Here is a 23,481-nt window from a genome sequence, read left to right as displayed (position 1 = left end):
CCGTGGTAACCGTGGTGTTTGTCTCCCGAGGTGCACCGCGTACGGGCGTCCTTAGTAACAGCAGGCAGAGCTGCCGGGATCGTCATGGGGCAGGATTATTACTCGGTGCTGGAGATAACCCGCAGCGCCGGGGATGCCGACATTAAAAAAGCGTAAGAGTTGTCAGCTATTGTGGGCGGGCGAGCTGTGGTAAGAACTACAACTCCCAGAATGCCTAGATAGCCACAATGCAGTGAGGGGCAATGTAGGCATTCTGGGAGTTGTAGTTTTTTTTATAACTTATTTTGTGAGAGCGAAAAATGACAATTTGGGTGTTTGGTTTTCTTCACATTTTATATAAATGTAATTGAAATTTCTATAGATTTTGACAATTATTGCGATCGTTACGTCACCAGACCACAGCCCTATAGAGCGCACTGCGCCTTATGCATCCTGATGTGAGATCCGTCAGCAGCAGCTTGCTGACGGACTCCAGGTAACCAGGGATGTCGTTATCCTGCTCAAATTAGAGCAGAAGCCAAAAAAGTAATAAATGTAGATTATAAAACTGCCAGATTTTCGGTCACTGACTATAGAGCCCCTTTTAATCCCTCCGTATACAATTTTTTTTTTGGGGGGGGTCCAGGTACCGGAAGTTGGCATTGAAGTATCATCCGCTGAAAAATAAGGAGCCGTCCGCTCCGCACCGATTCCGCCAGATCGCCGAGGCCTACGAAGTTCTCAGTGACCGTGAGTAAACCTGTGCCACCCGACCCTTCTCACAGCTGAGGGTTTGTTACAGTGGGACACAGCAGGATACATGTTACCTGCACCGATACATTGTCACAAACTATCAGGACAGGACCGCCGATGATGTGTTTAGGATACAACTGTAACAAACCTTCAGCTACGAGCCGTGTCCGCGCGTGTTCACATGTGGATTAGGAGGCGGATTCTGCTGAACGTTTCCATGCGCTGACAGCAAGCAGAGGCGGTGAAGAGGTGACATGTCGTCGGGGTCCTGTACTAATCCTGCCTCGTCTCTGAGCAGCCAGGAAGAAGGCGACTTATGAGAAGTTTGGAGAGGAGGGTCTGAAAGGCGGGATCCCGGCAGAATTCGGGGGTCAGGACGCCTGGACATCGGGGTACCTGTACCACGGGAATCCGGACAAGACCTTCAAGGAGTTTTTTGGGGGAGATAATCCCTTTGCAGGTAAGATCCAGTGACGGCTTGATATGGCGGAGGGAGGGGGATTATCAAATCGGGGTCTCCCCAGACCAGACTGATATAGCGCACAGAATGCCTGTGTCGCCATCTTAATTGTCTGTGGCAGAGATTATACGTGCACGGAGAAGAGAACACACAAGACAAGGTGTATCATGTCAAATGATTCTTCTCTGTCTTTAATCCGAGATGTACAGTTTTTATAACAGAAATCGCGCTGTCTCATTGTGTTACATCATGGGTGCATTTCCAAATTACTGTTTACCCCAAATAGCAAATTAGTATTGATCTCATATGATCTCATATGTTCCCATATCGCTACATAAACATTATGTACATAATTATCGTCTTCTAGCCCGGTCCACCCTAATCCACCCAGTATTGCATGAAGCCTAGGTGGGTTATACAATACAGAAATAAGTCTCAGAAAATCAGAAGTATCTTAAAGCTACATGATCCCAATATTCAGCAAAGCGTCTATATAGTGGCACAGTTTTTGATTCTTGTATATATTGATATGCCATATATTTTCCCCTTAACAAGACACGTGATGGGGTCCTGGTCCGGCCTCTAGGTCATCATTAGGGGCGGTCGTTGCACCCAGAGCACAATTGATCTTTGGTTTCTGTGAATTCCTGCTATCGGCTCATTCCTTTCATTGTGTTTCTGCTCCAGACTTTTTCTCATCCGATGGGTCTGAAGTGAATACAGGATTTGGGGGTCTGCGAGGAAGAGGAGTGAAGAAACAGGACCCTCCAATTGAGCGAGATCTCTACCTCTCTCTGGAGGACTTGTATTTTGGATGCACAAAGAAAATCAAAATTTCACGAAGGGTAAGTGGTGTCCCCGGACATGTGTAAAAATAAATCTACACATTACCATGGATCATTATTACCCACTGCCTTCCTCAGACTCACAGAATCGGGCACCTGCTCCTTCCCTCAGACCCCAAGGACCAAGCGCCTTCTCCCTGGCCCTCAGGACCCCGGAGTGGACACCTGCTCCTTCCTTCAGACTCCAAGGACAGGGCACCTGCTCCCTCCCTCAGACCCCCAGGATCGGGCACCTGCTCCCTCCCTCAGACCCCTAGGACCAAGCACCTGTTCCCTCCCTCAGCTCCCCCCAGAGTGGACAGCTGCTACCTCACTCAGACCCCCCAGGACTGGGCACCGGCTCCCTCCCTCAGAATCCCAGGATCGGGCACCTGCTCCCTCCCTCAGACCCCCAGGATCGGGCACCTGCTCCCTCCCTCAGACCCCCAGGACCAAGCACCTGTTCCCTCCCTCAGCTCCCCCTGGAGAGGACAGCTGCTACCTCACTCAGACGCCCCAGGACTGGGTACCTGCTTCCTAACTCAGGCCCCCAAGACTGGGCACCTGCTCCCTCAGACCCTAAGTATCAGGAACCTGCTCCCTCCCTCAGACCCCCAGGAGTGGGCACCGGCTCACCCCTTCAAACCCCCCAGAACCAGTCACCTGCTCCCTCAGACTCTCAGTATCAGGCACCTGCCCCCTCCCTCAGCCCCCCAGGAGTGGGGACCTGCTCCCTCCCTCAGACCCCCAAGAACGGACACCTGCTCCCTCAGACCCCAATATAAGGCAACTGCTCCATCCCTCAGACCCCAGTATCAGTTACCTGCTCCCTCCCTCAGACCCCCAGGACCAAGCACATATTCCCTCCCTCAGCTTCCCCCCTGAATGGGCACCTGCTCTCTCACTGAGATCCCCAGGACCAAGCACCTGCCCCGTTCCTCAGGCCCCCCCTGGAGCGGGCACATGCTCCCTCACTCAAACCTCCAGGACTGGGCACCTGCTTCCTCACTCAGACCCAGAGGACCGGGCACCTGCTCCCTCAGACCCTTAGTATCAGGCACCTGCTAGCTCCCTCAGGCCCACAGTACCGGGTACCTGCACCCTCAGATTTCAGGACCGGGCACCTGCTCCCTCCCTCAGATTCCCAGGACCGGGCACCTGCTCCTTCCCTCAGATTCCCAGGACCGGGCACCTGCTCCCTCCCTCAGATTCTCAGGACTGGGCACCTGCTCCTTCCCTCAGATTCCCAGGACCGGGCACCTGCTCCTTCCCTCAGATTCCCAGGACCGGGCACCTGCTCCTTCCCTCAGATTCCCAGGACCGGGCACCTGCTCCTTCCCTCAGATTCCCAGGACCGGGCACCTGCTCCTTCCCTCAGATTCCCAGGACCGGGCACCTGCTCCTTCCCTCAGATTCCCAGGACCAGGCACCTGCTCCTTCCCTCAGATTCCCAGGACCGGGCACCTGCTCCTTCCCTCAGATTCCCAGGACCGGGCACCTGCTCCTTCCCTCAGATTCCCAGGACCGGGCACCTGCTCCTTCCCTCAGATTCCCAGGACCGGGCACCTGCTCCTTCCCTCAGATTCCCAGGACCGGGCACCTGCTCCTTCCCTCAGATTCCCAGGACCGGGCACCTGCTCCTTCCCTCAGATTCCCAGGACCGGGCACCTGCTCCTTCCCTCAGATTCCCAGGACCGGGCACCTGCTCCTTCCCTCAGATTCCCAGGACCGGGCACCTGCTCCTTCCCTCAGATTCCCAGGACCGGGCACCTGCTCCTTCCCTCAGATTCCCAGGACCGGGCACCTGCTCCTTCCCTCAGATTCTCAGGACCGGGCACCTGCTCCTTCCCTCAGATTCTCAGGACCGGGCACCTGCTCCTTCCCTCAGATTCCCAGGACCGGGCACCTGCTCCTTCCCTCAGATTCCCAGGACCGGGCACCTGCTCCTTCCCTCAGATTCCCAGGATCGGGCACCTGCTCCTTCCCTCAGATTCCCAGGACCGGGCACCTGCTCCTTCCCTCAGATTCCCAGGACCGGGCACCTGCTCCTTCCCTCAGATTCCCAGGACCGGGCACCTGCTCCTTCCCTCAGATTCCCAGGACCAAGCCCTTGTTCTCTCAGAACCCCAGGAGCAGGTTACGGCTGTATGGATACATATATAATACGTATTTCTATGACCGCAGGTAATGAATGAAGACGGCCATACATCCAATACACGAGATAAGATCCTCTCCATAGACGTCCATCCTGGATGGAAAGCGGGTACCAGGGTCAAGTTCCCCAAAGAAGGCGACCAGGTCACAAGCAGCCGCTTCTCCGCTGCCTCATTTATGCCGATTGTCTCTTTTAGAAATAATATAACATTTTATTCTGTGTTTAGGGCCCGAACATCGTCCCCGCAGACATCGTGTTTATCGTGAAGGAGAAGCCCCACCCCCGCTTTATACGACAGGGGGACAATCTGATCCACACAGCGAACATCGAACTTGGCAAAGTAAGAAAAAAACGAGAAATGTGTGCGCACCGATGCGATGTGTAACCCACGCTGCACCACCAGCCCGAGGAGGAGCTGTGGACATCGTGCTCGCTCTGGGGTCGCCATAGTAGAGGCAGCAAAGTATTCAGATGAACTTCCTGTCATGTGACCAGAAGCCCTCAGACAGGATTCTGTTGATAACACCATGGCAACCCCAGAGCGAGCACGATCATATAAACCGCAGAGCGCGGAGCAGAGACGGGCGTGAGGCTGTGACCAGAGCACACTGGGGACACTGTCACTAGTGGACCGGTCACCTGCTGTCGCCTATGGAGCCCTAGCTGCGTCCTGTGCTCTATGTATCATGTATACGCCGGAAACAACGGTGACAATGACGACAGGAGCTCTAGAAGGGGAGACCCTAAAGGTCAAGTCCTCTCACCTGATCCTTCCTGGTGGATCATCCTATAGTTCTTCACTTGTGTCCGTATCCATGTCACTAGTCCTATCATGAGCGCTTCCAAGCTGCCACATTCTAACATGCCACCATGGGAAGGTGTGCTTTGCCTCCCAGCACCATTTCAGGGGAGCGGAGCAGAAATCAGGACAACGGTCGTTACAGCAGGAGAGACCGACAGAAACATAGACTGGAGGAACCGAAGGAGCATGGCCAGACCAGAATCAGGCATCTGCTCCCTTCCTCAGACCCCCAGGATCGGGAACCTGCTTCCTCCCTGAGACCCCAGGATCAGATACCTGCTCCCTCCCTAAGACCCCCAGGATCGGGCACCTGCTCCCTCCATCAGACCTCCCGGATTGGGAACCTGCTCCCTCCCTCAGACCCAAGGATCAGATGCCTGCTCCCTCCCTAAGACCCACAGGATCGGACACCTGCTCCTTCTAGCAGACTCCCAGGATCGGGCACCTGCTTCCTCCCGCAGACTCCCAGGATCGGGCACCTGCTCCCTCCCTCAGACCCCCAGGATCGGACACCTGCTCCCTCCATCAGACCTCCCGGATTGGGAACCTGCTCCCTCCCTCAGACCCAAGGATCAGGTGCCTGCTCCCTCCCTAAGACCCACAGGATCGGGCACCTGCTCCTTCTAGCAGACTCCCAGGATCGGGCACCTGCTCCCTCCCGCAGACTCTCAGGATCGGGCACCTGCTCCCTCCCTCAGACCCCCAGGATCGGACACCTGTTCCCTCCCTCAGACCCCAGGATCAGGCACCTACTCCCTTCCTCAGACCTCCAGGATCAGACACCTGCTCCCTCAGACCCCCAGGATCGGGCACCTGCTCCATCGCTGAGATCCCCCAGGACCGGGCATCTGCTTCTTCCCTCAGACCCCCAGGACTGGGCACCTACTCCCTTCCTCAGACCCCCAGGAACAGATGCCTCCTCCCTCCCTAAGACCCCAAGGACCGGGCATCTGCTCCTTCCCTCAGACCCCCAGGATCAGGCACCTACTCCCTTCCTCACACCCCCAGGATCAGATACCTGCTCCCTCCCTAATACCCCCAGGATCGGGCACCTGCTCCCTCCATCAGACTTCCCGGATTGGGAACCTGCTCCTTCCCGCAGACCCCCAGGATCGGGCACCTGCTCCCTCCCGCAGACCCCCAGGATCGGGCACCTGCTCCCTCCCTCAGACCCCCAGGATCGAGCACCTGCTCCCTCCCGCAGACCCCCAGGATCGGGCACCTGCTCCCTCCCTCAGACCCCCAGGATCGGGCACCTGCTCCTTCCCGCAGATTCCCAGGATCGGGCACCTGCTCCCTCCCTCAGACCCCCAGGATTGGGCACCTGCTCCTTCCCGCAGACTCCCAGGATCGGGCACCTGCTGCCTCCCACAGACCCCCAGGATCGGGCACCTGTTCCCTTCCTCAGACCCCCAGGATCGGGCACCTGTTCCCTCCCTCAGACCCCAGGATCAGGCACCTGCTCCCTCCCTCAGACCCCCAGGACCGGGCATCTGCTCCTTCCCTCAGAGCCCTGGATTGGGCACCTGCTCCTTCACTCAGATCTCGAGGATCAGGCATCTGCACCCTCCCTCAGACCCCCAGGATTAGGCATCTGCACCCTCCCTCAGACCCCCAGGATTAGGCATCTGCACCCTCCCTCAGACCCCAGGATTAGGCATCTGCACTCTCCCTCAGACCCCCAGAATTGGGATCCTGCTCCTCTCTCAGGCCTTTAAGAGGGTTGCACAAACTTCCACATGATGCCAGCGGTGCCCTGAGAGCTGTTAGGTGCCAGAATTAAATCCTCAGAGCCATTGTCAGACCTTACGCTTCGTGCCACAGTGACTCGGAGTCCGGCCCTCGTTTTTTTGATAATTTAATTTTTTCATTCACCATTGTGACAAATTACTACCGGTAATTATATCAAGAAATGTTGTCGGCCAGGGGCCGGGGCTTGGTGTCGACACGAGAGGGGTAGCCAAAGATTGCGAAGTATGGCAGCTACATCGCAGCCTAATGTTAGGCGTTGGATTCCTGCCCCTGCACAGCAGGAATCTCGAGCCTTGCCTTCTGCGGTCTTCCATTCAGTCCCAGCCGCAGAGGAGGCTGCTCAGCAAAGACGTCGTTCCCAGCGTATTGCTCAGGCGAGTGCTGTCAGGTTGGTTGCTGCCGCCACCTCTGGGTCAACTTTGGCAATCCGCACTAGCCAGCAGCGAGCAGCTCCAGAGTCCTTTTTGCAGCCTACTGAGCATGCCCGTGGAACGACCTCTCATTGGAGGTCGGAGGTCACGTGCTCAGGTCCTTCTCCAGCTCGGATTGGACCATCAGGAAGGTCCCGGAAGGACACTGCTATAAAAGGTTCGCATGGCCACTGTAATTTGTAGTGGTGTGATGATGGATGCTTGTGAACCGCTGACTGACTCATTATGAAACCCCTTCCCTCTGATATGTATGTTGTTAGGGTTTAGAGTTCCAGTCAGCGCCGGGTAGTGGCACTGCCTAGCGCCGCAGTGCTCCCAGCTCCCATCACATGCTATCGCCAGTGTGTGCTACACTACGCACTACGGTACCGCACACCGCACATTCACGACATCAGCCTGAGCGGCGCCGTGCACCACTAATGCGCTTTCCAACTCAAAGCTTAGGCTGGTTAGTGGCGTCCGCCAGAGCTGCGCTGTGCGTACTTTGTGCGGTATTGAGCTATCCGCTGCACCCTGTGGCTGTTAACGGCACAGCGTTCAGTAAGGGTCTCGCCCTGGCGTCTCAGTTGCGGCGCCGAACACTGGTGGCTCTAGAGGGACTCTAACCCCGTGTCCTTGGGGCAGGGTCCTAGTGTTCACTCTGCGGTATCGCGGCCCTGTGAAGCAACAGGGTTCGCCTCCTATTCACCGGGTGAAGTTAACCCTTGTGTGTCTGCTATACCGCCAGTTTCTGTCCGCCATTACCGAGCAGCAGTCTACCATCTCTGCACGGTGGACCCCGGGCTGCGAACGCACCACATTACCATCTTTTATTATTCGGTGTATTCCGCCAGCCCTTTCACCTAATACTAGTGAACGCCGTCACACTTCAACCAACCAAGTCCAATTTTTTTCCAAAATCGCCATCTACCCTAAGTCTGAATCTTTTATTCGTCTGATATATGTTATTTGTCTCCTTATTTTTATTTTCTGAGCAGTACCTTATCCTACCCAGCAGGGGGCAACACTTAACCCCTCACCTCTTGTGTTTGGCAGGCGCTGACAGGCTGCACAGTGGAAGTGGAAACATTGGATGACCGGATATTAAACATTCCCATCAATGACATCGTACAGTAAGTTATTAACCCCTTGTGTCACCTAGAGGAAGGAGCGAACCCCCTGTGATTTCTGCCTGTAGGGGGCATCTTGTCGAGTTCTTCGGCGGATCCCCATGTGGTTGTTAGGATAATGACACAATTATGTTCTTCTCCAACAGCCCCAAATACAGTAAAGTGGTCCCCGGGGAGGGGATGCGGACGTCCTGCGACCGCACCGTGAAGGGCGACCTCATTATCCAGTTTGATATCCAGTTTCCAGAACACCTGACGCCAGAGAAGAAGCAGCTGCTCCGGAAAGCCCTCCTGTCCTGAGACGTGAGCGCCATTATAGACCAGTCACGTGTCCGATAATTACCAGTACGACCTGTGGGCAATGGTAATAAAGAAACTTCAGGCACCAGAATCTCCAGTCTGAATATCTTCTAGGGGCATACTCTTCTCCCTGCAGAGAGTGCCAAGCCTGTGTAAGGAGACTTATAGGCCATGCCTAGGAATTTTAGTATGCAAATAGCTTCTTCAAAACGAAGAGGACTAGATCTCTGGCACCTCCTAGGGGATGTAGCAATCCTAAAAGTCAATATTGACCCTTTAACGAGTCACAGGACTTAAGATAAAAGCCAAAACAGAAACTCCATTTGCAGACACATGTTTCGTGGCGTTTGCCCTTCATCGGTGCAAACTGCAGTCAAAAGTCTCTCATTCATCAAAATCAGATCTCTTGCTTTGCACTGCTGAGGGGCAACACCCCAAAACACATGTCTAAAAATGGAGTTTCCATGATTAGATGATAATTGCAGTTATGGCCAAACACCATTTTTGTGCAGAGATCCTTAATTTCACTATATACTGCAACACTGGATTACATTGTGAAGAAGAGAATTGGAGTGGCATCATGGAGATAAGGAGAGTGTGAAGTGTTTACCATAGTTCATAAGGGAGGGCAGTGTGGAGGTAATACTCAATAAGAGAGGGCAGTGTAGAGATCATATTTTGTGCAAGGAGCCCAGCGAGGGGAATCATTTACTCAGGAGCACAGCGTAGGGTAAATTTGGGGCACAATATGGGTAGTTATTTTTATTAAAAGGCCATTATAATGACACTGTTAATTTTAAGGGGACGATGGGCTGCCGACAACAATATTTAAGCAACCTTAAAAATTATTTCACCCGACTAACAAACGTGCATCGGATGATTGACAGACTGTTCAGATTGGCTGATATTTGGGTCTTGATTATTGGCCAGTGTAAATGCACCTTAAAGAATAACTAAACATTTGGGAGATTTTTTTTTTTTTTACTGTTAGGTACTTTATTTCTAAACAATTCGGTGGGATCCAGGTCCTGAGACCCCCATCAATTGCTTAAACAACCTGTTAGGAGAGTGCAGCTCAAAAGTCAGGAGAGGACACAGCAGAGCACAAATGCAATAGAAAAGTCGTAAGGCCTGATTCATGAAGATTGGTGATTTTATTGCCAGTCTTGATGAGGAGTTAGAAGTTCCTGATTCATAAAGATGTGCACGCCTCTTAATAAATCAGTAACGTCTGACAAGTGACATGCGCCATGCCAGAAGTCTTATTCCGGTCTCTGACTGGAATACGATTTCTGGTGTAAGGAACAGCACAGCTCGTCATTTATTAGACAGTTTGTGATATCACGTCCGTGTCTCAAAGCCCACCACCCATCCCATTTTGGCAGAGCTAGACAAAATCAGTGTGAAAAAGTAAAAAGTCAAAAAAATTTGGTGCAACTCTGAGTTGCACGAAGTTTTTGTGACCTTTCAAAATGTTCATGCCACTTTGTTGATGGAAAACATTTGATGAATCAGGCCCATAGTACTGTCTCCCAAGCTGCGTCTTTTGAGCAATTGGTGGGGGTTCCTTGGACCCTGGCACCACCGAATTGCTCATAACTAAAGAGCCAAAAACAACTTTTGGGAGAGATTTGAAATTACTCTTTAAATGTTTAAGGACACACTGGGAGTTGTAGGTTCAGGTGATATAATTGTATATGGGACTCCATGACATTGCTTTTCTATGCTTGTTGACGTATTCATGTACTGTTGGTGGTTCTGCTGGTGATGTTTTTATGTACTGTTGGTGGTTCTAGTGATGCTGTATCCCTGTATTGATAGTGCTTCTGATGATGCTGTTTTCCTGTACTGATGATTGTTCTGGAGATGCTATATTTCTGAACTGTTGGTGGTTCTGGTAATATATTTCTGTAATGACTGTAGTACTGGTGAGGTATTCATGTACTGTTGGTGACTCTGGTGATGTGTTCATGTACTCTTGGAGGATCTGGTGATGTAACGTATATACTTGTGTATAAGTCGACCCGAGTATAAGCGGAGGCACCTAATTTTGCCACAAAAAACTGGGAAAATGTATTGACTCGAGTATAAGCCAGATATGCATTGTCCCCTTATCCCTGTCCTTGTCTGCATGGCTCCTCATCCCTGTCCTTGTCTGCATGGCTACTCATCCCTGTCCTGGTATGCATGGTTCCTCATCCCTATCTTTGAAAGCATGGCCCCCATTGAGAAAAGCATTACAAAAAAACCTCCTACTTACCTTCCCTACGTGCCCTTGCAGCATCTTGTTCTGGCTTCCAGCAGTTCCTGCGGCCGAGTGATCACATGTCCCCGCTCATTCATTAAAGTAATGAATATGCACCTCGCTCCACTCACCGGGGACACCTGATCGCCCGGCCGCAAGAGCTGCTGGACGCCGGAAAAAGATGCTGCGAGGGCGCGCAGGGAAGGTAAGTAGGAGGGTTCCAGCTGATGGAAGCTGGCGGCTCCGGATGTAACTGTGCACGCTATAAGAGAAATGAATATTCATTGCCAGTGCAGTGAATATTCATTTCTCTTTAGCAGCGGGCACAATTACAGCTGCAGCCACCTGCCTCCTGTGACCTACTGCTCCGGCACTCCCTCCTCCTCCGCCAACTTCTGGGACATTGACTCATTTATAAGCCGAGGGGGGCGTTTTCATTCAAAAAAGTGTGCTGAAAAGCTCGGCTTATACACGAGTATATACGGTATTTCTTTAATGACAGTGGTTCTGGTGATGTATTCATATATTGATTGTGGTTCCAGTGTTGCTGTAATTACGAGGATACATGAAAATTATAATTATAATTACCGTACTCTAACTGGTAATTTCAATTTTTCGAAATCTGTGACAGCGCTATGACTGAAGGTCTACCTCCCAGGACCGGAAGCCTGCGGATACAAAAAAGGTAGGGCCTCCGACCATTCCTCTGTGGTTTTCAAGAAAGAAGTCTCCTTCATGTGGTTCATTTATGTAAACATTTATATATTTTTTATATAGCACCTTGGTGACATGACCCCCAACAATGTAACACCCAAATAGGAGAGAACTAAGGGGTCCTGTCATAGGCGCTGGAAAAAACAAATTACCGGTTAGTATAATTATCATTTTTCCTTTTACCCATGACAGCACCTTGAGAGATGAGCAAGGAATCGTCCCTTTGAGTGGGACCGACGTTTACAGAGATTTACATCCAAAAGACAGATCAGAGGAAGACAAGAAATCCAATCTGTAGGGTTTGAAAAAAGATAGAGAAGACCAAGTGGACATAGCCCTACTGATGCCCCAAACTGGAAAAATGGATTTATTTAGACGAAAAGATGTAACAACGAGATATTTAATGACACCTCTCCTTGCGTCCATGTAGATAAATTATTATTATTATTAATATTTATTTATATAGCGCCATTGATTCCATGGTGCTGTACATGAGAAGGGGTTACATACAAAGTTATAGATATCGTTAACAGTAAACAAACTAACAATGACAGACTGATACAGAGGGGAGAGAGGACCCTGCCCTTTCGGGCTTACATTCTACAGGATGGTGGGGAAGGAGACAGTAGGTTGGGGGGGTTGCAGTAGTTCTGGTGTTGGTTGAGGTGATATCACCGGTAGTGGTGAGAGAGAAGGAGGTAGCGGGGTCATTGCAGGCTGTAGGCTTTCCTGAATAGATGGGTTTTCAGGTTCCGTCTGAAAGATCCGAGTGTGGTTCATAGCCGGACGTGTTGGGGCAGGGAATTCCAGAGGATGGGGGCTATTCGGGAGAAGTCTTGGAGGCAGTTGGGTGAAGAGCGAATAAGTGTGGAGGAGAGAAGGAGGTCTTGGGAGGACCGGAGATTACCTGAGGGGAGGTATCTGGAGATTAGTTCAGAGATGTATGGAGGAGACAGGTTATAGATGGCCTTGTAGGTCAGTATTAACCATTTGAACTGGATACGCTGAGGGAATGGAAGCCAGTGAAGAGATTTGCAGAGGGGAGAAGCGGAGGAGTAGCGAGGAGAGAGATGGATTAGTCGGGCAGCAGAGTTGAGGATGGACTGGAGAGGTGCGAGGGTGTTAGCAGGGAGACCACAGAAAAGGATGTTGCAGTAGTCGAGGCGGGAGATGATGAGGGCATGCAGAAGCATTTTAGTACAGTGAGGGTTGAGGAAGGGACGGATTCTGGAAATATTTTTGAGCTGGAGGCGGCAGGAGGTGGAAAGAGCTTGGATGTGCGGTTTGAAGGACAGGGCAGAGTCAAGGGTTACTCCGAGGCAGCGGACCTCCGGTACGGGGGAAAGCGTGATGTCGTTAATTGTGATAGATAGGTCAGGTAAGGAAGATCTGTGAGATGGAGGAAAGATGATGAGTTCAGATTTGTCCACATTCAGTTTGAGGAAGCGGGAGGAGAAGGAGGATATGGCTGATAGACACTCCAGGATTCTGGAGAGCAGAGAGGTGACGTCTGGGCCAGAGAGGTAGATCTGAGTATCATCGGCATAAAGATGGTACTGGAATCCATGGGACTTTATGAGTTGCCCCAGACCAAGTGTATAGATTGAGAAGAGTAGAGGTCCTAGAACAGAGCCTTGGGGGACTCCAACAGAGAGCGGGTGGGATGAGGAGGTAGTGTGGGAATGGGAGACGCTGAATGTGCGGTTGGAGAGGTATGAGGAGATCCAGGATAGTGCAAGGTCTTTGCTGCCAAAGGAAGAGAGGATCTGTAGTAGGAGGCAGTGGTCAACTGTATCGAAGGCAGAGGACAGGTCTAGAAGCAGGAGTATAGAGTATTGTCCGTTCGCTTTGGCTGTAAGTAGGTCGTTAGTAATTTTGCTCAGGGCTGTCTCAGTGGAGTGATGGGGGCGGAAACCACATTGTAGATTGTCAAAAAGCAGGTTAGATGAGAGGTGGGAGGAAAGTTCAGCATGGACGTGCTGCTCCAGGAGTTTGGAAGCGAATGGGAGCAGTGATATTGGGCGATAGCTGGACATAGCGGTTGGGTCGAGGGTTGGCTTTTTGAGGATAGGCGTGATTGTGGCATGTTTGAAAGCAAAAGGGAAGGTTTAAACTGTAAAGCGCTGCGGAATATGTTGGCGCTATATAAAGATTATTATTAATATTATTACCGGAAGTTAGTGATAGGTTGAAGAGGTGGGTTAGCGATGGGATAAGAGTGGTGGCGAGGTTGGGGAGGAGGTGGGATGGGATGGTGTCAAGTGCACAAGTGGTGAGGTGTGATTTGGAGAGATGAGCAAGCTCCCCTTCAGTGATGTTGGATAAGGAGGTTATGGGGTATATTATTTTTCTTTTCCCGATTTAGGATTATCCCAAAATAAGAGAAAATACTATGTCCTGAGACCTTTAGTCGTGCCTGAGAAGGACGGCTGGTTTATGACAGACCGGCCCTCTAGAATAGTAGTGTATGGCGGAGACGTTGCCGGTAGTTGCAACCTTAAACAGCATTTCAGTGTTAGGGACATGAAATATATTCCTGAGGTGACCAGCTTCCTACATCTCAGGAACATGGAGACTGCCTTATGTAAAATTAATGTCTGTTCAAGGGCCATGAATTTTAATGACCTTTGGCTCGATCCTGAGCAATGATGACTTGATGGATGAACGAACTGTAGGAAGATCGATCTTGTGCCAGCCTAGATCGGTCCACCAGGATCTTCTCCACCATTATCTTGATAGTATCAAACCATCGGGTTGCTGGTTTTCCTCTTCGCCTTGTTCCTTCTATTCTTCTGACCATGATGTCCTTCTCCAGTCAATGATCTTTTCGTATCATGTGTCCTAATTAGGCAACTCGTAGCTTGGTGATCCTTCCTTCCAGGGACATGTCTGGCTGATTTGTTCCAAGCTTTTTCTTCTTGCCATCCATGGTATTGATAACATCCTTCTCCAACACCACATTTCAAAGGCGTTGATTCTTCTTCTGTTTCTTTATCGTCCAGGTTTCGCATCCGTATGTTACCATAAAAAAGACCAGACTATGTCCGAGCTGTGTCTTTGTTGCCAGTGAAATGTTCCTCGATTTGAAAACCTTGTCCAGTGACTTCATTGTTGATTTTCCCATAACTATTCCCCTATTGACTTCCGGTGTCTTCGCTCCATCTTGAGTGATCATTGATATGAGTAGGTTGAAGTCCTTTACAATTTCCAGTTCATACCCCGTCCATCTCTAATATGTCTTGGTCATACCTGGTAGTAGAAAACATCTTTGTCTTCATTGCATCAAGTAGCCATCCAATATTCGAGCTATTGACACGTCATGTTATTGGCACCTTTTGTAGATGTAGACATGCACATATCAATAGACGCTTCCATTGTTATTCCTTCACACTCAGGCTCCTTGATTAGATCTACATACTTGTTAATTGACAGTGTAAGTATGGTTCTACAGAGAACACCCTGCCTTCACTTCCAGGGTTGCTTGACCTTTTTGAATGCTGATTTAGATTTTCACAACACTCATATTTGCATTTAAACAACTTGCTCTGTAGGCCGCCACATAATTTGCATGACTAAAGTAGTTGGTGACTAGTTCAGCTCTCCAGGGTTCAAACACTACATTCGGAGCCTAGGGCATCTATTGTTAGTTTGTTCCTGCTGATTTGGAGAAAAAAAACCGCTTTGTCTCATTGCAAATAAATCTGTCTGTCTTGACCTCCTCACTTCTGCGCGTCCTGTTCTACACTGTCCGATTCCTGCACCGTTCTCACTGGATCAAGGACTGACGACCGAGGAAAACTGTGTCTACTCCCTTCAAATAAATTGCTGATAAAGGGCTAAAAAGATCCACGATCTGCCTGGTCATCCTCCTTAAATCTGCTCACCCGGTACCTCCTGGACGACTTAAGGTACTGTCACACTTAGCGATATCGCTGTGTCTGATACTTACCTACGACCCGCTCCCCCGCTGGTTATCGCTGATCGCGCGAGAACGTCCAGGACTGTTTCTCGTTGTCAGCTTCCTGTGGTGACGAGCGTGGAGCCGGGCGGGAGGACATCAGGATCGCCTAGTGTGACAGGTAAGTAGCGACCCCCGACCCCAGCGATGTCGCTGGTGAGATCTGCCTGTGTGGCAGCTCACTAGCGACCACTTAGCGATGCACCAGCGATCCTGACTGCGTCATATCACTGGTCGGGATCGCTGGTGCATCGCTAAGTGTGACAGCACCTTTAGGCTGTCTACCACTGTAGTGTTGTCAGACATTGTTTTGATATGTCAACCCTTTGAGTGCGGAAGGAACGCCTGTAAGGCTGTGTGCACACGCTGCGGATTCTGCTGCGGTTCCGCAGCGGTTTTGGCCGCTGCGGGTCCGCAGCAGTTTTTGCTGCGGTGTACAGTACCATTATTCCCTATGGGAATAAAAAACCGCAGTGCAGATTTTTCCACGCGGTTTTGAAACCGCAGAAAGAATTGACATGTCAATTCTTTCTGCGGATTCCGCTGCAGTTTGCCATCTCCTCCATTGTGGAGATGAAAAAAAGCAGGCCAATCCGCAGGTCTTTTGACCTGCAGATTTTCCTGCGGATTTTGCCAAATCCGCACCCCAATCCGCAGCGTGTGCACGTAGCCTTAAGCTTTTAGAATGGCTGTCAGTTTCTTTAGCTTGGAAGATCTACTGTAAAGACTGTTCCATCTTCCCTGTATTCTGTGAGACCCTGTATGGTCCCCCAAGTTGGCATTGGTTATTATTAGGTTCAATACTTTCAAGGGAATTTCACCCGTCCAGCCCTAAATGTGTATCTGTCAGAGATTGCCATCAGAATGTCTAGCTGGACGTTCTTCCCCTGAAGACACTTAAGATCTGGGGCTGAAGGCATCTGAAATGACCCTATGTCTATTGTAACCTTGACCTGACCTTTCTTGCTGTCATCCTTGGTCCTCCAATAATGTACTTTGTGAACTTTTCCCTAGGCAGGAAACACCATGTTTGTGGAGTCTAGGGTATGTGTAAAAAGTTCTGATGCATCAATGGGATCAGCATTGACTTCACATACTTTATGATCCATTCAAGGGAGGAAAGATATTGACCACTACCAGGTATGATCGGCACACATACAAAATGGATGGCGACGAACTGGAAGTTGTAAAGGACTTCAACCTCCTCGGATCAACGATCACTCAAGATGCAGCGACACCGGACGTAATTAGGTGAATTGCTTTGGGCAAATCAACAATGAAGACCCTGGACAAGGTCTTCACATCGAGGAACATATCACTGGTGATGAAGACTCTGCTTGTACATTGTTCTTTTCTGGGATAACTTATGGTTGTGAAACCTGGCCGAAAAAGAAACAAGACAGAAGAATAGTCGCCTTTGAAATGTGGTGCAAGAGGATATGAATACCATGGATGGCAAGAGGAACAAAAATCAATTTTGGAACAAATCAACCCAGATATTCTCAAAACTATGACTTGCCTACTCTGGCCACATCAAGAGAGCAATTACTGGAGAAGGAGATCATGGTCGGAGGAATAGAAGGAACAAGGCGAAGAGAGAAAACCGCAACCTGATGGCTTGTTACCAGCAAGATACCGGTGAAGAAGACCCTGGTGGACTTCTCTAGGCTGCACAAGATCAGTCTTCCTACAGGAGCATTCAGCCATCAAGTTGCCAAGGCTTGAGATTCTCCTATATCTCTACTCTGTTAGATGAACTAATTATTTTGTTGCTCCCAGTATGAAATGAAGAGGATAATCTTTCATGAAGGCCACAACTTCAGATGGTATTTTTGTGAAAATACAGTGGCCCATTGAAAGCCCGAAGAACAAGGCTCGATATTGGAAGAGGAACAATTTTGATTTAATGCAAGATTAGCAGGATTGGTAACAAGAATACCTCTCAAAAACAAGACTCCGTATCATGCCCACCAGGCCAAAAAAAAAAAATCCAAGATTCTTAGCAAATTAGGATAACATATCTATTGACCTATTATTGTGATAAAGTACCCAAGACACCCTAGAATCACACCTGCTTTGCTGCAGAGGTTCAATGAGGGAAAGGGGGTTGGGGGGGGGGGGGGGGCAGGCTCTGGTGCAGTAATTTTGTACTTTTATATTTCAAGGTCTGAGTCTTTAATCTGCATATGACCTGGGAATGAAAATTAATGATGCACGAGTGGCGAATGCCATTTTTCTCTTCTTGAAGACAGTGTGGCTGCACAGTTCAGTAGTACCACATCTATCATCCTTTCTAACTAGCACTGCATACTCCAGCGATATACACTTGTAACGGTGTCGCTCTGCTGATCCTTTGAAGTGGATGCTGCATTTCAATGCGGCTGGAAATTCGGGTAATTTATTCCTGTACTGATGGTTGTTCTTGTACTATAGTGGTGCTTGGGATGCTGTAGTCATGTACTGATTGAGGTCCTGGTGCTGTAGTCATGTAAGTAGTAATCCTTTACGGTAGATTATAGGGTCAGTGTTGCCTATTGCACACACGGAAGCAGAGACTGAAAACTCAGATGTTAACATCTATAGGACCCCCCCCCCCCCCCAAACTACGATCTAAAAGGGCATCTTACTTTAGGGGTATGACCATTGAAAGGTCGTAGGGCAGCATTATGGCCAAATATGGCCCTGACCCCTACCTCCATGTAAATGAGCTGCAAGACGGCTGCGGTTTTGTGAAATTTTTATTTTTACATCATGCAGAGTCAGCCATATAAAAGACAACAGAATAAAAGCAGAACAGGAACCATTTGGTCTCCAGGAGAGGGGTGGGGGGCACGCAGTAGAGGAGTCACAGCCAAGTCAGCAGCATTTGGAATGTAACCGTCACTCAGCAGGAAAAGGGTAGAAGGCAACGAGGCTTGCAGCTTGTGTGGTGCTTGGAGAGAAGGAAAGCTGCAACCGCCTAAATCTACACAGGAGGAGTAGTCTTGCACATCCTTATATGTATTGTATGTGCTCCAGTCCCTGCCAGAGCTGCAGTCAGGACTGGAGCACAATCCATATAGTCTTTAGATATACATTATACTCCAATCACAAGGAAAGCAGCTTTGGATGTGACTGGAGTACAAGGCATGTTTTGCCTCTAAAAAGGCTCCGTACAAGATTAATAAATCAAATAACTTCCAAAATGTACTCATCGTACACAAATCCTCAAAACTGGAGGCAAGAGAGCAAGCGTCAGATTAAAAGCGAAGCCGAGAGTTAAAAAAAAACCTGTAGAAAGAGAGTTAAAGACAAAAGTTACAGAAAATTCAGGAGCAGCAATATGGCCGCTACTTCACGTGACAAACGCCACCTGCTCCTTTATGCAGAACTCCATGGTGCAGAGTGAAGGTTTTTTTTTTTGTTTTTTTTTTTTTATTAAACATTTCCCTTTGAGTAGTAAGAGCTTCTGATGGAGTTTGGACTTTTCTACTCAATAAGTAAAAAACCTAACGTAAACAGTAATGAGAGGTAGAGACGGGGGAAGGGGCCCTAGAACGGAGCCTCCCAGGAGACGCGGGCGGACATCATGGCCCTCTTCAGCTGCTCGTAGGTCACAAACATCACGATGTTCCAGGAGCCGAGTCTCAGGAAGGACGGCATGAACCTGAGCGGAGGGAAGAGTTAGAATAAGCCAAAGCAGTCATTAAAGGTTGGAGACTTCCAATATGGCCGACGTAGCACGCACAACTTACCCCTTGTAGAAGGCCATGGGCCCCTCCTGTCGCAGCATGGTGAGGGCACAGTTCAGGGCACCCTTGTACTGCCCCTTGGCAGAGTTCATGTATCTTGTCTTCACTACATCAACGGGGGAAGCGATCACCGTGGTGCAGAAGCCGGCACCGAACGCGGAGGTGAAGTGACACGGGAGGGTGTCTGCAGAATGAAAGTAGAGAAGTAATAAGTCATACATCCACCTGTGGAAGACGTCCCTCACAGCACCGTCATGACCAAGCGACTCCTGCTCAGCAGTGTGCCATCTGTGCCGTAGAGCCGTCACCCAAGTCTTACTTGTAGATCTCAACAGTTTACACCCTTAGATGCCGTGGTCAGTTGCGGCAGTGGCACTTAAGAGGTAGAAAGTCCGCTATATAGAAAGACTCACCGCTCATGAGGTTGGATTTCAGGAGCGCATCCTTGATGAGGTCATAGGTCACCAGCTCCGTGCAGTTTACCAAGGCGTTTCGGGTGATGTTGGGGCCGGTGCCTAAAATATACAACAATGTTAACATCCTGGAACACTTTTAAAAGTGAAAATTTTAATAAAATGAATTTAAGACTAACCTTTCCACAGGCCGCGCACGCCTTCCTCTTTGGCGATGGTCTTATAGGCTTCCATTGTTCCCTTGTATCTTCTGGAGCCGGAGACATTGGCCTGAGCTTGGAAGCGCACCTTCACCACATCTGTGGGCTGAGCGATTGCCACAGCCATGGCTCCGGTTGTGCAACCGGCGAGGAGTCTGCTCCCGATTCCAACATCTGTTGGGGATAAAGAAGTGGTCAATAAAGACACCAAATCCAACCACAGTAGGACAGCAGACACTGAACCAGACGACCGGTCACAGATTGAGTATGGGCTCCTTACGTTCAGATCCTTTGGTGTAGAATTGCTTGACAGAGTCATAAAGTCCGATACGGACGGACGCGAAACTCATCTGTCGCTGGAGACCGGCCACCAGCCCGTTGTAGAGGCTCCGAGGTCCTTCTGTCTTGACCATGGTGGAGATGGTCCCGAAGACACCCTTGTACTGGGTAGACTTCATATTGACCAGGCCCTTGGTCTCTCCTTGGATCTACATCGAGGGAAGGTACATTAGCTACACATCCATGACAGCCAACGTATGGAACAGTAGCAGATACTGGGAAAGCCAGGTGACAAGCAATGTTGCTGCATCATAGCTCCAGTCGGGGTTGTCACCCAGCTAGAGTGGAAGACTACAGTACAGCAATATTGGGGGAAAATACTGCATAGATCGGAGGGTACCCACCAACCCCTGGGCTTCTATTCTGGTGCCCGTCACATGGCTTTCCCAGTCTCGGCAGGAACAAACGCTACTTCATGGGCGGTTAGGACCAGACGCCAGTGCTCACCTGCAGACGGACTTTTGCAGTGTCCAGAGGGAAGGTGAACAGGTCAGCAATACACGCTGCCGTCCCTGCGCCAACGAACTTCACTGCGGCAGTCGGGGGGACGTCGGTGGGTTTGAATCCAACCATTCTGAAGTTTTAGAGGATGCAACGAACTTAAACGATGGAGGACTGGACTGTCCTGGGGGCAGATGTAGTGATAAGACAAGGCAAATAAACTCTGCCAGAAGCTAGAAGGAGGGCGAAAAAGAGAAAAACAACAAAGTTACTTTGGATTCTTCAGTATGGAAGTCAGCTGACTATTATAGTTTAATTCACATTTCTATTTCCAAATTTTAATTTTCTCCCCTGGAATGACATCAGACGGCAAGGACCCTCTCCCATCTCCGGCCCCCTGGTCCTGTGATCAGCGCCCTGCAGTTATCAGGTTACAGGACAGGTCTGGTGTCATTACTGCCATTGTGTTTTCTTAGAAACCGGGAGCGGCCGGACAGGGACGTCCCTGCAGGACACGAGATCCGTCTGCACCTGTTCACTTCTAACAAACAGGAAAACAATTGCTGCAAATCTAATGCAATAGATCACAGGATTTCTAAACATTTCTCAGTCCTATTCATCTCAATGGGACATAAATAAAAAAGTCCCCAGCAGCCACCCAGTCCTTCCCAAGACGACGTCTGTCCAGTCTGCATGGTGTGAACGCATCCTGCCGGATAAGACGTTACCTTCAAGTATTCCAGCTGGAGGGAGGACGGTGTGAAGATCAGGCTTCCCTGAAGGCGTCGCGCCCGTCGGATTTACCACTGGCAGTGGAGACGCGGTACCCTTTACTTTCCATAGAAAAATGTTGGTAAAAACGATTCTGTATGATCATAATACTTATGCTGGAAAAAAATGAGAAAAAAAAAAAAAGTTAGTAAGAAACAAAAAAAAAAAAGAGCAAAATGTAACAAAGTAAAGTTATTGATACATTTAATAAAATTAGGGAAGTAATTTACTTGTTTAAGGGTTCAGCGATCTACGGTATCAGGGACTCCGGTCACATTTTAATGGGGGCACTACAGATCATGATGGACAATATCAGTCACCCGACATGGCCACCTTTGTTTTATGCAGCTTTCTGGGTATAGGTTCTTCCATTACTCGCGCAGGCGACTTATCTGGAAGCGACAGAAAGTTTCCTCTCCTTTAGAGGCCATGACGAGACGTTCTCTCTAGGGGACACGCCGTTCTTTACAGTCGTCACTACCATTTCCCTCCTCTATAGGGAGAGGGACCCTTTGATTTTGCAATGCAATGTACTGGATCACTACACAGTTTGCAGAATGGTCTATTGCTCCCTGTTATCAGCCATTAGGCTCGATGCAGACAGACTTCCAGCCTCCTGTGATGGCTAAACGCCATTACAGGTGAATAGGCTTTTAACCCCTGATGCCCCACTAAAGTGACCTGACCCCCCCAGCTGTGTCCATCACCAGATACGCAGCCAACATAAGGATAATAGTGATCTGACCCCCCAGTGTCCCCCTCCCCCCAATATTGGCTCCCTGCAGGGTAAGGCACCTACAGGAAACCACAAGCTGCATGGCCATATGCCATGTGGTGGGAGAGCATTCCCCCCAGTTTTATGGGCCAGCAGTACCCAATAGGGCAATCCACCCACTTTGTCTTGCCCCCCTTGCTGGATATCATACAAAAAGAGGGGGACATTGAATCTATGAACTAAGGAAAACTTAGGCTTGAAAACAGCACCTATGAGGGCAACTATGGACACCCCCCCAAGGGACTACAAAGTAAGGAGAAGAGCACATTAAAACTTTAGTTTTTCACCTGGGAAACTCCACAGTTTACCAGAAGAAAAAGGGGATTGGAGCCAATTTAACACCAAGGATGAAGACAACTGGCAACATAAGGGATATAGTCGATATCAAGGCATGAAAGGGGGCAAAAATAACCAGAGCACAGGAGTTGTGGGGGCACAACATGTGCAGAGGGGAGTAAGACACTCAGCTTGTGAGCAGGAAGGTAAAGAAATATTTAGACATTTTACAGAAAGGTGCAACAATGTATCAACTCTTCATAAAGTAGAGAAAAACAGAGTATTGTGGGACAGATAAGGGCATATAGGAGAAGAAGCAACAATGTGTCAGAGATTCACAGTCACTTACCAGGAGGAGAAGAAGAAGGGAGACCAGTGCAGTGGAGGGGACACAGGCTGGAGGGCACAATGGAGGGGAGCAGGGTGGGAGCTGCTTGTCCTCAGCTGGATGAGAAAGGGCTGAGTCAGAGGACTGGGCTCTGCTGCATTATATGGACTGGGGGTGGGGGAGGGCCAGTCTCTCCACTCCCTGCCTCCTCCCTCCCTGTTATCACCTACTTCCCCCTCCATTGTGACCCCAACCCCCATCATAGACAGGCTCATCACCTGTTACTGGCAAGGCTCCTCTCACCTGTAATATGAAGCCCCCTCCTTCCAGTTAACCCTTCACATCACTGCCTTGTATTGTGTCTCCCTATTATAACTTTAATCAAAGTTTTACTCCTCCCTTCTCAGTTATTATCCTGTCCTGTTCTCCATCCTAAACCTACAACTCCCATTATCTACCCTCCTCTCCATGCAGCCGGTGCCAGTGGTTACATAACTGATATGCTGCAATGTCAGCAACAGACCACATGGGAGAACTACAAAGCTCAGCATAGGGTGCCTAGGTTGACAAGTAGCAGGTGCAGACTATTCTTGATACTTGGAGTTCCTCATAACTGAAAACATAAATAATATACACAGTATAATAAAGTGGTGAAATTACAGAATGTCAGACCTGGCAGGCTGCAGTACCGGGAGAGACCACCAGGCGGCAGTAATGAGTCTCCT

General features: G+C 49.7%; 2 protein-coding genes across 4 annotated transcripts in view; one reads left to right on the top strand and one right to left on the bottom strand.

Moving 5' to 3' along the window:
• The window catches only part of DNAJB13 (DnaJ heat shock protein family (Hsp40) member B13), a 58,688-nt gene that overhangs the window by 184 nt on the left and 35,023 nt on the right, over positions 1-23,481 (top strand). Inside the window, exons 1-8 of one of the 3 annotated variants that reach the window (XM_073548549.1) lie at positions 7-152; positions 626-729; positions 1,031-1,192; positions 1,880-2,037; positions 4,201-4,314; positions 4,398-4,511; positions 8,192-8,268; positions 8,412-8,650. In XM_073548549.1, coding sequence (XP_073404650.1) covers positions 85-152; positions 626-729; positions 1,031-1,192; positions 1,880-2,037; positions 4,201-4,314; positions 4,398-4,511; positions 8,192-8,268; positions 8,412-8,565 — 951 coding nt within the window. In that variant the 5' untranslated portion in view covers positions 7-84 and the 3' untranslated portion in view covers positions 8,566-8,650. Of the gene's footprint in view, positions 1-6; positions 153-625; positions 730-1,030; positions 1,193-1,879; positions 2,038-4,200; positions 4,315-4,397; positions 4,512-8,191; positions 8,269-8,411; positions 8,651-23,481 lie in introns of those variants that run through there. The other 2 variants (XM_073548548.1, XM_073548547.1) reach the window with 2 other exon arrangements.
• UCP2 (uncoupling protein 2) lies at positions 18,203-22,935 on the bottom strand. The gene is made up of 8 exons (XM_073548541.1): positions 22,778-22,935; positions 21,335-21,493; positions 20,613-20,839; positions 20,107-20,314; positions 19,806-20,000; positions 19,627-19,728; positions 19,217-19,397; positions 18,203-19,128 (listed from the first exon to the last, which is right to left on the bottom strand). Exons 3-8 carry the CDS (start codon positions 20,736-20,738, stop codon positions 19,014-19,016), a joined length of 927 nt encoding a protein of 308 aa, XP_073404642.1. The 5' UTR covers positions 20,739-20,839; positions 21,335-21,493; positions 22,778-22,935; the 3' UTR covers positions 18,203-19,013.

Source organism: Dendrobates tinctorius, unplaced genomic scaffold, assembly GCF_039654945.1.
Source record: "Dendrobates tinctorius isolate UK_male_01 unplaced genomic scaffold, ASM3965494v1 ptg000157l, whole genome shotgun sequence".
Classification (NCBI taxonomy): Eukaryota; Metazoa; Chordata; class Amphibia; order Anura; family Dendrobatidae; genus Dendrobates; species Dendrobates tinctorius.
This window is presented reverse-complemented; position numbering and strand designations above follow the sequence as displayed.